Source organism: Pisolithus orientalis, assembly GCF_024613125.1.
Source record: "Pisolithus orientalis strain OTSU chromosome Unknown F5J12scaffold_21, whole genome shotgun sequence".
Lineage (NCBI taxonomy): Eukaryota > Fungi > Basidiomycota > Agaricomycetes > Boletales > Pisolithaceae > Pisolithus > Pisolithus orientalis.
In genome coordinates, this window is record NW_026260802.1 from 99561 (window position 1) to 116293 (window position 16733).

A 16733-nucleotide genomic window follows, 5' to 3' on the forward strand; every position below is an offset into this window, starting at 1 on the left:
GAAATGGGGCACTAGTGGTGCTCAAAATAAACTGAGTTGGAGTGATTTTGGCGCTAAACCCTAGCTGAGTTGGCTGAGTTCAGCACTAAACCCTAGCAGAAACTTCAGCCACGACTTTGACAAATTTCAAGTTCCGATTTTTTAAACCTCCGCTCACTTTGCGTTTTTGGAGTGCTGTGCTACACAGCATGACATCATGTCTTTTTATATTCAACATCTAAGTTCGAACATTCACTCGCGAGCGATATTTGTAGGGGGCAGCTTGGATATGGTATTAGATATGAGTAGATAACACTGTCCTCCTTCTGCCACAATGGTCCATAAGTCTGCTCATCAAGAGACCCTAGAGATCCTGGGCGATGCAGCAGTCAGAGTCGCTGAAATGCAGTTGCAGCAGCTGGGGACTTACATGGAGGCTGACGACAATGACTCCAATTCTAGCATGTCAGATGGCGACTGGACAGATGTCTTGTCCGAACCCTTGTCCCCAATGATCTTATCTCCAATTTCATCCATGTCTGCCTTGTTGTCCTCGTCCCTCAGCTCACTCCATTCTGTGAAGAGGATAACTGCTCCATATACAGTGGCGCTGCAGACCATTTGGGTGCTCTATGATGAGGTCCACATGGCACAAGTCTTCGAGCGACCAGGCATACCAATGATGCGTGCATCTCAACTGCCACTCCCTGATCATTTTGCTATCCACCGACCACTCTTGTTCCAGAAAAAATTGTGCGTCGATCCTGTGATATTCGATGACATTTTAGACCAAATTAGTGACCACTACATATTTTTGAACAAGTCGAACAACAAACAATTACCTGTGGCTGTTCAACTCGCAATTTTCCTTTTCCGCGTGGGGCACTACAGTAATGCATCTTCACCTGAGGATGCTGCCCAGTGGGCAGGTGTTAGTGTCGGAACAGTCATCAATTGTACTCACCGGGTAATGGCAGTGCTGCTAGACAAGCACGACAACTTCATTTATGTGCCAGATGTGCGATCCCCAGAACTGAGGCGTGCACGAGAATTTGCGGAGTCACGAACTTGCTGGTCTTGGAGAAATGGAGTTTTTGCTGTGGATGGAACGACTGTTAACCTTTATGCATGACTGAAGTCATTCGCTGACAGCTACTACGACCACAAATCAAATTTCTCACTAAACTGTCAGGTAGGTGAGTATGATGTCATGCAGAAACAGACAACTTATGGGCATGCAGGTTGTAATAATGCCGCACAACTTGGCCATTGTTGATTATGCGCTGGGGAATCTGGGGAGTGTCCATGATGCATATGCATTTCAGGGAACACAGATCTTCAAGGATCTGATCAGTGTTATGCCACACAGACACTGGACTTGGGCTGATACAGCATATCCCTTGGAGAAGTGGTGTGTTGTGCCATTTAAAAAGCCATGAGGGGGGAACTTGACAAAGCGTCAGAACACATATAATCATTATGTTTCAAAGGTACGTACTTACCAAGTGTTCCATGGCACATCCTTGACAATTCAGAAGATTTGAGTCAGGGTAGAGCATGCATTTGCGGCCTTGAAAGGCCGGTTTCAGTCACTGAGAGAACTCCATATCAAAATTGGTAACAAACCAGGGAACATGGATCTGGCTGTGTACTGGATAACATGTTGCTTTATCCTGCACAATATGGTTGTGCAATTTGAAGAAAGGCACTGTGAAGAGTTGGGGTGAGGGACGATGGATTGGGCGATGAGGGAAGGGGAGCCTGACAAAGGGAATGACAACAATATGCTGCTGGCCATAGAACCAGGATCAGTAGGACAACAATTCCACGTGCACTTAATGGAGAGGTTGATCATGGAGAGAGGGATACGAATCTGAATACATTTTGCATTTTGTAAAAAACAAAGGGCGACAGTGACAACTTGGACAAATGGATAAAGCATACTCGTTCGTCCTACAAGCAACATCAGGTAAGGGACAGAGGAAGATCTGCAGGAGTAATTATCGATGATGTAGGAGTAGCAGAGGACGATGCTTGGCCACCAGCAGCGAGGGCCTTCTGAGCCTTGATCTCTGCAAGCTTGAGCTTGAGCTTGAGGACCTCAGATTCCCTAGAAAACGCCTCTGCATCCAGCTTGCAGAGCTGGATGTCATGGTTCCGCATCTCCAGTATGTGATGGTGGATCTTGTCAGCTTCACTACGTTCGCACTGACGCTTGCGCTCATCGTGCTCAATCTCCTTCATACGCATGTGCATGTTATACTTTGCAATGTGACGTTCATTCTTGAGAAGAGCGATCTGGTATTCTCAGTCAGAAGTATCTCCTGAAAGTCCTTGCAACTTCTCTGCTAGCATGACCTCGAGCTTGGAGACAGATCTTGCATTTCCTGAGCTTCCCCCCAATGCCACAGAACCAGGACCGTGGCCATGACTCTTAGTGACAATAGACAGTGGTGACGACGTTGATGTGACTGTTGAAGTTGATGATGGGACACACTTGGGGTATGGGGAAGAGTGGAACGTACTGCAATTTTCCCAGGATGGTGTCTTGTGCTTCATAGCAGGAGGATTAGGTTGCCGATTATGAAAGTCACTTGGGCCACTGAAAGACTAGATTGTTCATGTTAGTTTTTGTACAGTGCGACCACTTAGGAGATATCAGTAACTTGCCTTAGCAAAAGATGGGACCACTGGCGAAAAAGTATTTGATTGGCTTGGGCCTGCTGTCGGGAGGGAAGAATCATGCATCCAGTCATCGTCACATTCTTCTTCGTCGATGTCATGCCCTCTTGTTTCATTGCCACCAGCCTCCTCTTCCTCCCCTTCCATACACATGCGGTCATCATCAGTGATGACACCAGGAAAACCTGGATGTTCCATCTGCTGGACCATGGTCTCATCGTCATCACACTCTCCAAACAAATCTGGCACAGACTGGGAAGTACCAGAGGGAGGGGGGGGGTACAGAGGGGGAATTGGGTTGAATAATCGCAAGAAAATTGCCAGCACAATCGAGGCCAGGAGTAGAGTTTTGTGGTTGGGTGTCGATTGATGGAATTCCCCTCCACATTTGATCACATTCCTTGAACCAAGGGAAATGTGCAATGGCATCAACTGAAACCAGATCATCAGTGGGACTGAATGGGAACACAATCTAACAGACTCACCCAGCAGGTTTGGATACCTCGCATCACCAGGAATGATCCCACCACCAGTGGACTTGAAACGATCAAGTTGCTCTCGATATCTCTTCTTTAACCTGTGTTGACCATTGAGTTATGCCATCTCCCATCATTAGATAAAGACATACATTGCAAGGCATGCATAGACACTTGTATTGAACTTCTCTGGCTGCATCTCATACCCACTGCAATATTCTGGATCATTTGCAAAAAGCACCTTTGCAACAACAGCATGAATTTCTTTCTTCGTTCACCCATGGGGCTTTCCGAGGGAAGCAGAACCTTCTTGTGCACTTTGCTGCTTAGTGCTGCTGAATAGGACAGCACGATTGGCAGGATGTTGCAAGAGCCAGCTCAGGAGTGTGCTAGTGAGGTGGGGATATCATTCCCAGAAAATGGTTTCCCTCAATTCCTGCGGAGGACCTCCCAGGGTAGTCGTCATTTGCTTGCGAGAGCCAGTAGCCTGGGACTTGGATCCCCTGGTCTTTGGCTTCCCTCTCTGGGATGTAGAGATCGTATTTTGGGGTGGGGATATAACTTGAGAAGGGAAAGGAGGATTAGAACCTGCGTTTCTGGCTGGAATCTGAGGGGGAGTCAATGCCATCATAGTTGTCTGTCTCGCTTGCAGGCGTGCAGAGCATCTTGTGCATGGACGATGGGGAGGCATTTTCAAGCGGAGCTTGAATTAAACCACATGCACTGGACCCACTTGCCATGCTCACACTGATTCCTGGGCCAAATTTGTTTGACTCAGATTTATTTTGAATGCCACTACTGTATAAGAACTGGTGGATCATGCTACACAGATGCCAATATTATTGATCCACACAATCCTTGACCCAAGTCACCTACCAGGTGGGCATTCATAGCCACAACATCAGCAGCATGCCTTGACCCAACACTGTGGGAAAGTTGGCTACTGCTTATATACCATGTCCACACCCATGCCTCATTCTGGTACATCATGTCATCAAATTTTACCATGACTGAGTTCTCCATGACCATGCAATACATGGGTATGTGATTTTGTTGCCTTGTAGCAGTGATGCAAAAGCCAGATTGGTCTGAATACTGGCAGCCTACTTAATATCAATATTTGCTGGCAGAAGTGGTAAGCCATTGTCCCTGTGGTGGTGCAATTGTTGAAATCAGTATAGGGTACAATGGAGCATCTGATGGGTGCAGCATCTTGCCATCCCATCACCATGATCATGCCACTTACAGCCAACCAGCTGTTGACCTATCTGAACAATCATGAACACAGTCCCCACAACATCATAGTGTTCATCAAAACTTTGAATCCCCAGGTTACAAGGATTAAGGAGTGCCTCATTAAACTTGTGACTGCAATGGCCCATGACTGGTGGCAAGTGGACTGTGGCCAAGCAGAATTGGGATATGAGAAGAGACCACTCCAGAAAGTAATTGCTGAAGCAGCAGAATTCTGTACAGGGGTAGCTGTATGTGGTGGCAATACTTCATTGGCTTGCCACTGACCCATTGAGTCAGAATGGTGGCATTTCCCTACTGCTTCTGATCAATTCCCACCCATCACCCACTGCAGAACAAGCTGCACTTCATGCCATGTGCACTGAAGGCTTGAAGGATATTGATCAGGAGCTCTCATATCTTTCCAAGCTAATCTTGCAATTGCAGGAGAGGATGACATCATTGGAAGCCATAACCAGATCAAGGCTTGCATTAGAGGTTGCATGGGTGGAGTTGGTGTCTAAGGTGTGAGAATGAGCATACACCATTTGTAGACCATATGCACATTCTATCATTGGTTTCATTTGGACCAGTAATGGCACAGGATCAGTACCATCAGTAGCAGTCTATTATACATGGCCCAATGCCAATCCTTTGACCACCTCTAGTAGGGGCCTGGGGTGGAAACACAGCATGGCAGATCTACCACCCTTTCCCACAGGTGTCCATCCATTGCTGCCTCCAGTAACATAGGCCAGTCACTAATCAAGAGCTGAATGTTGCTGGTGGTGCTGGGAATTGTTAAGACCTCCATCCAGAATGAGTGAACATGGCAACAGTCTTCCATAGTGTATTCCTAAACCCACAATACAACAACATTCTCATTTGTGATCTAGCTGGGCCATTCCCTATGATGCCAATTGGAAAGTGATATTATAGCTGCCAACTGCCACTATGCCCAATTGAGCCCATTGTTGCCAGATTAGCCAGTGATATGATAGCTGCCCACACTGGCTATGCTGCATCGAGCCCAATGTTGCTGGATCACCTGTTGCTGATTGCCAATGGATCAGCTCACTGATTGCACCTGGCCTCCCAATCACCACTGCCAGTATGATCCATGCTACCATTGTTCTGCACTGCTCTGACCATTGTCCCATTCATTGCTGCTGGGTGGTATTGGTTTCCTCAATCTCATCCCATTAGAAATGTCTACTGCCAGCCCATTGCCTGCTGACTATCTACTTTCAGATCAGCTTGTGGTGTACATGCACCACTGCTTTCTCCATGAGACTCATCCTTGCACCTCTGCCCCACTACCTCATCCCCTTGAACTTGATGTCCACACATGCATTGCAATCAATCAAATGTTGGCAACTCTGGCCCAGGCATATCATAATCCCAGTGAGCCATTTCAGCAGCAGTGTACTACATCCCATTAACATTTACAGCAGTTCCATGTGGCATTGAATTAATCCAGCTGTCAGAAAGCCTATCACCTTGAGAGACTGGCTTCAACATGGACCAAGAGTCCTGCATCCTTTCCACTCACCCACCATGTCTGAGTGGGTTTTTGGATACTCCTGCCATTATTCTGGGTGAAGGGGATACAATTGCTTTGTGGTATCTCCCCAGTGCCATATCACAAGCAATGCAGGTAAGAGTTGTGATGAACCCCACTGTCCTCACTTCACAACCCTACCAAGGACCAGATGGTTGGAGCCATTCCACCACTTTCCAATATATTGACAGTGCACTTGGGTTGGGATCTAGTCACTTCAGTCAACCTCCTTTGGAGACATATTAGGTCTACATATTTCTACAGATGTATATACCTATGAGGTCTTGACAGGTTGGGTATCCCTGACCACTGGTGGGGAAAGTTTTTTCTCCAGCACCATGCCTGGGGATTCTCCAGGCCCCCTATGGATTTCTCCACAATTAATATATGTTTCCCCAAATATGTCAGAGTGACTGGGGTCCATATGGGTCTTTCTCCAGCTGAAATAGGGTCTCCATTGGACTTTCTCCATGCCAATAAGGACCCAAATGAGGGTTCCCCAGCTGAAATAGGACCTCCATGGGACTTTCTCCATGCCAAAAAGGACCCAATGGGGGTTTCTCCAGCTGAAATAGGACCTCCACAGGACTTTCTCCATGCAAAAATAGACCAGAATGAGAGTTTCTCCAGCTGAAATAGGGCCTTAATGTGCCTTTCTCCATGCAAAAAAGACCCAAATGGTGCTTTCTCCAGCATAAATAGGGCATCCATGGGACTTTCCCCACACCAAAAAGGACCCAGATGGTGCTTTCTCCAGCAGAAATAGGGCCTCCATGGGACTTTCTCCACACCAAATGGTGCTTTCTCCAGCTGAAATAGGGTCTCCATGGGACTTTCCCCATACCAAAAAGGACCCAAATGAGGCTTTCACCAAATGGGTTGGGAGAATCTCCAAGCAGGTATGGGGAATCTCCATGCAAGTGTGGAGATTCTCCAAGTGGGTTGGGAGAATCCCACTGGGGAGTGAGCAATCAAATGTTTTTGATATGTTTTGGCAATCTCCACTATTTTATTTGTGTGTTTTGGAGTTTTCCCACACATATGGGATGTGTAATTGGCTTCCTGTTCACTCAATTCCCAATGGACTGCCCTGAAATCTTGTACATAGATAGATGCTGACATGGAGAATCCAGCTGAGGTATTAAATGTGGCATGCACCCAGTGAGGGATGCATGGTGGGATGTTTTCTGGCTGTGTTCAATCCTGTTATATCCCAGCAACCAGAGATTTTGATTGGTTGATCTTTGGACATGATATAGGTACTATGTAGACTGGTTCACCTACCAAAATAGAGAACATTCCATTGAGGAATGAATGAGTAGTAACATGATTGATGTTGTAGCACAACCACACTCTGGAACAGCAAGCATTCAGGGGCAGCTTGGTCACATGCCAGGTTCAGAGGGTCAAACATGAAGTGAGTACAGTCATGTGATGTCATATGACACTGGGTTTGCACCTACATGTGACCTCTCCAGTCAGCTGAGGTGCCTGATCATGTGACCAGTCAACCATGCTGCCCCATGACTATCTATCATGTGATCTCAGGTCATGAGACTGTGGCAGTGACAGTCACATGATCACTCATCACATGACTGGGGTAGCATTGCATTTGGCAGACATTAGGGCACATGACCATTACATAATCTGTCATGTGATTGCTGCACATGACCTTACATCATGTGATCCTTTGTCATGTGACTTGCCCACTACCACTCAATGCTACACTTTCTGTAGTCAATGGTAGTCAACAAAATGCACTACCAAAGTGTAGCATAGCCTACACTACACAACACTAATAACTACTATAGCCAGTACTGGTACTACATTACCACCCCAGGAAGTGTAAATGGAGTGATGTCATCATAATAAATGTTGTAGCCCCTGATTGTACAATCATGACCATATGCTTATCTTATCAGAAAGTGGAATTTTGCGTGAGAAAAACACAAAATACTTGGAAAAACACAATTGTTTACACTAAATGTCACTTCTCCACAGTTAGATGGAGATTCTCCCAACCCACTTGGAGATTCCCCCAACTCACTTGGAGATTCTCCACACCTGCTTGGAGATTCTCCCAACTCACTTGGAGATTCTCCACACCTGCTTGGAGATTCTCCCAACTCACTTGGAGATTCTCCCCACTTGCTTGGAGCTTCCCCACACCTGCTTGGAGAATCTCCCAACCCACTTGGAGAATCCCCACACTTGCATGGAGATTCCCCACACCTGCTTGGAGATTCTCCCAACTCACTTGGAGATTCTCCACACCTGCTTGGAGAATCTCCCAACCCACTTGGAGAATCTCCACACTTGCATGGAGATTCCCCATACCTGCTTGGAGATTCTCCCAACCCATTTGGTGAAAGCCTCATTTGGGTCCTTTTTGGTATGGGGAAAGTCCCATGGAGACCCTATTTCAGCTGGAGAAAGCACCATTTGGTGTGGAGAAAGTCCCATGGAGGCCCTATTTCTGCTGGAGAAAGCACCATCTGGGTCCTTTTTGGTGTGGGGAAAGTCCCATGGATGCCCTATTTATGCTGGAGAAAGTGTTATGCCCAAGCCAAGTGACTTTGTCAAATGGACTAGGCATGAATGGCATGAGGGGGAGTCTATGGGCTGAACCTGTCATAACCCCTATGGCTCAGTGTTATTGATGATATCTGACAGGGGTCTTGTCTGCTGGCAAGTTTGATTGGGTATGGTATGGCAGTATAAATACCTCAGGACTAGAGTACCATACCAGTTGTGCCATAGAGGCAGTAAGTATCCACAGTAGTAAACAATGAAATAGAAACAAGTCATATGGTGTCATATGATGGGGATAGGCAAGGAAATGGAGGCTATACCAGCTGCACCATCAATGTGCAGTGAGGAGCTTGACACTGGAGCAAGAACTAAACAATGGAAATGAGTCAGAAGAGAAAATGAAATATGTCCATCAAAGATGGGTGGGGAAATGAGTCAGTGTGACCACAGTGTATGCAGCATCAGTAGGTATTGAAAATACCTCCAGTGCCAGGTTTCCAAGGGCATGCTGAGCAAGTACTCCAAGGACAATTGAGGTGAGGACACATGACATGATGAGGCATGTGACACACATGACTTTGGTTTGGCAAAAAGGAAAGACCCCTGATGAGGTCATAACATCACCCCCCCTCTAAGGTCCTCAGACCCTTGAGGATGAGGGGCAAGTGTTGGTGGATGAGGAAAGGGGGTGGTGAGTGGTATAGATGCAAGAGCAGGTATGGGATGCAATGGGCAACAGAGGCAATGGGGACAGTGGCTCCTTGAGGGACAGCATATATTTTGACCCACAGCCATTTTGACAGAACCAATGTCCCAGGTAATGACATTGGAAGTAGGCATGAGGGCACAAGGGGTGGCCATCAGGGATGGGAGACTGTCCCCTGAGATAGTAGCAAAGTTGACTCTCAGGGACTGGGATGAAGGGAGCTGCAGGGAGAGGGTCGGTGGTGTGGATAGCATTGAAATAATGTTTATGGGCACCAGCCCAAGATGCATCCTGTAGTGACACCTCCCAAGCAGAGTTATGAGTCCCCAACCCAACTCTTAGACTGACCTGCTTAAAAACTGTCATGTTAACCTCCTTTTCTGACTTTGAAGGGGTATCCAGAATGACCAGGTCTTCCTTAGGTTTAATGTGATCAAGAAGTTGCAAAGCAGCTGGGGTAAGGAACCACCCAACCTGCTGATCTTGAAGGTGATGGTAGGCACCACCAGTCATGGCTTCTAAAATGTCTGAGTACCTGCATTCCAGCATGTTGATCATTATAACCTCCAAGAGTGGCACTGTACTGGAAAGCTTTCAAGTATATATCTTGCTGATGCAGTGACCAATCATGTCTGATGCTCTGTAGATTTCAGACAGCAGCCCAAAATACTTAACTTTTTCTGGTGAGCACCCATCAATGTTGTCCCCTTCATGGAAGACATCAAGTGCCCTGACAATGTCCAGGTAGTCACCTGCTGCAATTGGTAATTGCAGTGCATCATCCCTGGCAGCAGCAACAGTTGTGAGCAGATCAAGGGTGGCATGTTGGGCATTGTCAGAATAGGCTGTGAAGGTGGTGCAAATGTCAGTAGACCTGGGAGCATCAGTGGGGCAGCTCAAGGTTCCTCTTTGATCAGCATCATGGTCAGACTTCTCTTTATCCTTTCCCTTTCCTCTGAGCTTACTGACTCCACTGGGGGAGCCTCTGGGCTTTGGGGCAGGGACATGGCAGATTGAGAAGCCCTGGTGTGGATGTGGTCATAGAGGTCTGGAGACAGGAGGTGTGGGTACCTGCAGCTGTGAGATGAGGGACAAGGTGTCTGACTCAGGAATGCAGGAGGAGGTGGACAGGGGAGGGGAGTTGTGACAGATGGTGATGGGGGGCATGAGTAACTCAGGCCAGTCATTTGTGGGGTCATAAAGGGATTCACAGGGGAGAGCAGCATAGTTGTTATCTGTGTTTACTGAGCAGGGAGAGTCCATTTAATTTCTGAGGTGTCAAGTGAGTTTGTACTGGTTGAGGGCCTCAGAAGCATGGTCCTTTATATGTTCTTCAGGCTCCCAAGTATTTGACAAATGGGGGAACCCTTTCCACTTGACCAGATATTTGCACTGTCCATGATGACCATCAGTCTTATGATTAATAATTGACTTGACCTCCCATTCAATTTCATCATCAACCAACTCTGGTAACAGTGCTGTGGGCACAGCTCCATGTACCTTGTTTTTGACAAACAGAAAGATGTGGGAGGCATGGAACACAGGATGAACCTTCCAAGTCAGTGGGAGGTCCAATTGGAAAGCAACAGGTGACACAACCTGAGTCACTGTGAAGAGTCCAAGACATCAGGGCACAATCTTGTCACATTGGTTTTTGATCCTAAGGTTGCCTACATAGGAGGTCTTGGTACTGTCTTCAGCAACCACTACACAAACATTGGAAAGTTGCTTCTTCTTGCAGTCACACTTGTAGTGACCCTTTTCTTGACAATTATGGCAAACAATCTCTGACCCTGATTGGCACATGTTCTGTTTACATTTATTGATGTCCATTGTGTTAGGATCTCAGGAACTTGCTTGGAAATGAATAAATTTCCTTTCATACTGAGACTCCTTCCCTTCTAGGATGTGCTTTGTGGCAATGGCTGTTCTTGCTTCTCCCATGCATTGGATGCACTCAATCACCATTACTGGTGCTTGTCCAGAGTTTAAGATCCAGTCATGGTATTCCTTGTTCAGCCCTTTTCTGAAGAAAATCCCAGCTTTGTGCAATTCTTCTTTCAACTGGGCCTTATTGACCAGCCCCATGAATTTGGCAATACAGGCTTCTAGCTTTCTTTTCTCCTGCTTAATGTCTGACAACTGAAGGATGGTGAGTGTGGTGTGATCTCCAGACTCAAATGTTGCCTTGAGTCATTCCATGAACCTTTGGAAGGTGTCCATGTAATAGATGCTTCCATCGAGTAGCTTATTTTCATTTTGGTAATTTTCCACAAATGACACCACTGCTCCTGTGGTCATACACATAAGTGTGAATGAGATCTTGAGGGCTTCCATATTGTTGATGTGTCTGTTCAGGTTGAGATAGCCTTCTACTTTAAATACCTCAGGACTAGAGTACCATACCAGTCACTCCATAGAGGCAGTAAGTATCCATGGTAGTAAACAATGAAATAGAAACAAGTCATATGGTATCATATGATGGGGATAGGCAAGGAAATGAAGGCTATACCAGCTGTGCCATCAATGTGCAGCAAGGAGCCTGACACCAGAGCAAGAACTAAACAATGGAAACAAGTCAGAAGAGAAAATGAAATATGTCCATCAAAGATGGGCAGGGAAACAAGTCAGTGTGACCATGGCATACACAGCATCAGTAGGCATTGGAAATACCTCCAGCACTGGGCTTCCAAGGGCATGCCAAGCAAGTACTCTGAGGACAATTGAGGTGAGGACAAATGATGTGATGAGGCATGTGACACATGTGACTTTGGTTTGGAAAAAAAGGAAAGACCCCTGATGAGGTTGTAACAGAAAGCACCATTTGGGTCTTTTTTTGCATGGAGAAAGGCCCATTGAGGCCCTATTTTGGCTGGAGAAACTCTCACTCTGGTCTATTTTTGCATGGAGAAAGTCCCATGGAGATCCTATTTCAGCTGGGGAAACCCTCATTTGGGTCCTTATTGGCATGGAGAAAGTCCAATGGAGACCCTATTTCAGCTGGAGAAAGACCCATATGGACCCCAGTCACTCTGACATATTTGGGGAAACATATATTAATTGTGGAGAAATCCATAGGGGCCTGGAGAATCCCCAGGCATGGTGCTGGAGAAAAAACTTTCCTCACCAGTGGTTGGGGATACCTGACTTGTCAAGACCTCATAGGTATATACATCTGTAGAAATATGTAGACCTAATAGGTCTCCAAAGGAGGTTGACTGATGTGATCTAGTTAGCTTACTGTCACCACAATGAATAAAGCCTACAGTGGATCTTGTAAGGGGAACTCATCCTCCTTGTTTGAGTTGTGGTGGGAGAGTGTGGATGGGCAGGTGGGTGTGGCAGCTTTTGTGCTTCCCCTCATACCAAGTACATTCATGCTAAAGTTGGGATGAAGTTAGTTTGCTGTCAATACCATGAGTAGGATGTATGGTGGATCTTGTGAGGGGAACTTGTTCTCTTTGTTCAAGCTGCAGTGAGAGAGCATGGATGGAAGGGTGGGTGGCGACTGTGATTGGTTGGTAGGCATCAGCGAGACAATGCCAAATGGGATGTCCTCCAGAGTTTGGTCTCGACCAGGAGGGCATGGCAGCTCCTTGTGGTTTGTATTTGCAAGATCTGAAACAAGATGGTCTTCCTGTGTTTCACAAGCCTATAAATATCAAATACATTACCTGTTGGAATGGTGTCAGCCAGCTGCTCCACATGCTGTGAACCTCCCATGGTTTCTGTCATTGAATCTCCAAGTACAACCATCAGTAGCAGAATGCATAGAGAGTGATGAACCGACTTTTACACCATTTAGTGGGCTCATGGACTGGCTGGGTATCACTCTCATGCTTTTTACCTTTGTTATCCATAGGTGGCATGGCATCAGGAAATTCTAGCTTCGACTCTTCCTTTGGTTTGGCTTTGTTTGATGAAGGTTCCTTCCACTTGCTGTTCAATCCCAGGTGATTCTTCTGCCAGCCAGAATAGTTGTTTACACAAAGCATTTCTAGCTTGAAACCATCTCCATTGAGTCCAATGAGGGGGTGTTCTTTGACCATAATCTTGTAGACAAGCACTTTTGCTGATGCACCAATCTTCATCCATGTTCAGACCCTTCAGTCACCTGTAGGCCTGAAAGTGGGTCATCTGGCATGTACATTTTGTCCTAAAAGTGGGACTGACTGATGTTGGCTGATGGTGCCCAAAGGTGGGTAGGCTGGTGTGTGGAGGTGGGATTGGCCAATGTCATTGGGTGGAGGATTGACTAGCCTAAATGTGGTATTGGCCAACCTCATGGGGACATGGATGTACCCCATGGAAGTGGGGTCAGCCAACCTGTTTGGAGGGTGGACCCACCACCTGGAAGTGGGTTTGGCCAACCTGTGTGGAGGATGGTCCCACAGCCTGGAAGTGGGGTTGGCTGACCTGTTTGGAGGATGGTCCCATGGCCTGGAAGTGGGTTTGGCTGACCTGTTTGGAGGATGGACCCACAGCCTGGAAGTGGGGTCAGCTGACCTGTTTGGAGGATGGACCCACTGCCTGGAAGTGGGGTTGGCTGACCTGTTTGGAGGATGGACCCACCACCTGGAAGTGGGTTTGGCCAACCTGTTTGGAGGATGGTCCCACCACCTGGAAGTGGGTTTGGCCAACCTGTTTGGAGGATGGTCCCAGTGCCTGGAAGTGCAGATGGCCAACCTGTTTGGAGGATGGTCCCACCACCTGGAAGTGGGGTCAGCCAACCTGTTTGAAGGTTGGACCCAGTGCCTGGAAGTGGGGTCAGCTGACCTGTTTGGAGGGCAGACCCACCTCCTGCAAGTGGAGTTGGCTGACCTCACTGGGAGATGCACATACCCACACCAATAAGAGATTCAATTTTGGTACCTTCAGCTTTCTGTCAAAACTTGTATGAGGGCATTGCAAGATAGCATGGAAAAGTACAGAGTAAGCACCCTCTGCATTACTTGATTTTTGGCCTTTCAGCAGGTCTCCCTTCACCACTAGGCACCTTTTGGTTGTGACCCCCAGTAGCCAGTACCACATCAGCATTCATCACTAAGTGTTGTGGAACCCTCCCCCCTTTGTCCCAAGGAGCAACCAATCTTGACAGTCTCTTGCCATGTCTCCATTCTTCATGTTTGATCCTAATCTAATATTCTGCACTTAGTTGTCCATCTGCTTGTTTTCTTTTACATCTCTTGTCAGGTTAGAACTGATCCTCTCACCCAAGGGGGGTCTAAAGCTCTAGGGATCTGCTGATGCTCACTGACAGGTAGCAATGCAGTAACATTACAGCTGAGATGTTATGAAGTTGATCAAATGATACTGAACACAAAGTGGACCTGCTCTGTAGTTGACATGTTATGTAGCAGTGTCCTTGTACATCAGCAAATGTGTCGGAGTCTAGCAAGGCCGGGTTAGACCTTACTAGGCTTACTTGGCATAGTAGACATTGCTAGGTTAGCAGGACCCAGTTAGAATCCTCTCATGCTACCAGTCTAGCAGAATCCTATGGGGCTAGCAGGATCTGCCTGGCCCTGCTTGGTCTCGGATGACCTCTCTGGCCTTACTAGGCCTTGCATGACCTACTTAGTCATGTTAAGCCTACTGCACCTTGCTAGGCCTTGCATTGCTCAACCAGCCTTACTAGGTGTTGCAACAGGCCATGTCTTGCTAGGGCTTACTAGATCCTTGGTTTCATACAAATAGACAACCAATCACAATTATATTAGTACAACTGCATACAACTCTAGTGTGCCAGACAAATACAGGACTGTGCAAGAAGCATACCAAACAAATACAGAAGTGTGCAATTTGGTGAATGAGAGTGTGCAAAGTGAATCAGAAGGGTCCCTCCTGAATGTGAAAGCATCTAAGGTGAATACATGAGTGTCCTAGGTCAATGTACAAGCATCTAAGGTGAATGCGAAAGTGTTCAATGCATGTACAAAAAGGTGGAACCAGTATGAGGAGTGAGAGCAATTAGAAACCATTCTTCTGTTTCCTAGGAGGGCGTCCAACTCAGGGTTGGTTATGGGCATGCGCCATGGCATTGCATGTCTTTGTGCCAGGGAAGTCCACAGTGTCTGCAAAGATATCCTCTTGTTCTACAGGTTTCTTGTGCCATTTGTTTACTGGTGCAGCTTTCTTGTGGGCAGGTGCCAGCACCTCAGGGTCTTCGTTTCCATTAGTAAGAAGGGAGGCAGCACATTGCTTGTTTGCTGGAACAGTCTTGTGGACAGGTGGAGGTGCCTTGTCCTCCATGTCTTCACCTTCATCACTTGTAAGTGGGGAGACATCATGCTCAGGCCAGTGCTGACCATTTGGATGGATTACTGGTCCATTGACACTTGCAATGGAATTGTTAGTGTTCTCACTAACATCGGAGTCACAAAACAAAGATGATGCTGGTGCACAGCTTTGAGATACAACATGAGCAAGCATCCTAAGGATCAATAAACATAAGAGTCTTACATTTGCATGGACACATTAGAGGTTGGCAGGTTCCTGGACACCTGCTTGGCATGTTTTGCTCAGATCTGTAGGATGTCATCATCAGACTCAGGATCTGGTCAAGTCTGCTCCTTGTTCTTGGATGCTGTGCCATTGCGAAGGCGTTGTGGGAAAGCATGCCTAACAATAATTAAGTCCAGTACATGTTTGGCATGCTTATGGTGAGGACAACATATGTGTTCCACCACTCAAGGGTCTCATGTGTCTGGTCATTTGAATGCTCAAACATCTCAATGATCATCCATGACATTGCCTGCAGGTCAATGTCTCCAAATTCATTGGCCCATTTGGGTGCCAAACTCAGGGTAAGATATGCCTCAATTGTGGTTAGTGTCAGACAACTTGAGACTGGTGGGAATGACACTTACAATTATGTGTACATGTGCAATGATATGCAGTGTAACTCTCAGAAGATTCCATGTGCAGTTCTTTGATTTCTTTGATGTGTTGCTTGTAACATGACTGTTTGAAGCTGCACTTGGTCCAATAAACAAATACACATAGAACTGGAAAGCTGTCAATTATGAACATACACCAATGCAAAGTTACTCACCTGCCAAGCAATGTGGCCCCAGAAGAGCCCTTTCAACTGGTCTTCTGGGTCATATACACTGTCTTCATAGAAAAACATTGGCCAGTTGAATGTGGTTGCTGGAATAGAACCATCTTGAAGGCCCACCATCATGCTGTCAAATGCTTCTGAGTAAATTATGAAAACAAGAAAACATATTACACTTATGCATCTGGGTTCCTGTTGAACATCTCCACCTTCTTGTGTGGGCACAGAAGGTGTGCAAGTTGTGTGTGATTGAACCCTTGGTTGGATTTATCTTCAGTTTTTTGTATCAGAGGGTCAAAGATGAACTTCCCATCCATGTTGAATGGGACATATGCTAAGTCTGCATGTTTTACAGTGGAGAGATTCATTGATCATTGTTCAGTCATTCCTGTTGTTATCTAGACACGAATGTTACCATTTTATTGCATAATTGTGCACTTGTGATTTACCTTATCAGCGATCTTTGTGAAATCATTGCTGTCCAGGGAACAGGCCCTCAGTGCA

At 46.5% G+C, this 16733-nt stretch overlaps 3 protein-coding genes across 3 annotated transcripts; 2 read left to right on the top strand and 1 right to left on the bottom strand.

Annotated features, from left to right (window-relative positions):
• Positions 1-4125: 4125 nt before the first annotated feature.
• On the top strand, positions 4126-4966 carry F5J12DRAFT_783843 (uncharacterized protein; the record flags this gene model as incomplete). The annotated part of the gene is made up of 4 exons (XM_051742928.1): positions 4126-4177; positions 4386-4621; positions 4671-4895; positions 4925-4966. 4 exons carry the CDS (start codon positions 4126-4128, stop codon positions 4964-4966), a joined length of 555 nt encoding a protein of 184 aa, XP_051598565.1.
• Positions 4967-5889: 923 nt separating this feature from the next.
• On the top strand, positions 5890-6565 carry F5J12DRAFT_783844 (uncharacterized protein; the record flags this gene model as incomplete). The annotated part of the gene is made up of 3 exons (XM_051742929.1): positions 5890-6027; positions 6077-6177; positions 6223-6565. 3 exons carry the CDS (start codon positions 5890-5892, stop codon positions 6563-6565), a joined length of 582 nt encoding a protein of 193 aa, XP_051598566.1.
• An 8613-nt stretch (positions 6566-15178) lies between these two features.
• On the bottom strand, positions 15179-16355 carry F5J12DRAFT_783845 (uncharacterized protein; the record flags this gene model as incomplete). The annotated part of the gene is made up of 4 exons (XM_051742930.1): positions 15179-15602; positions 15814-16018; positions 16039-16132; positions 16224-16355. 4 exons carry the CDS (start codon positions 16353-16355, stop codon positions 15179-15181), a joined length of 855 nt encoding a protein of 284 aa, XP_051598567.1.
• Positions 16356-16733: the final 378 nt, after the last annotated feature.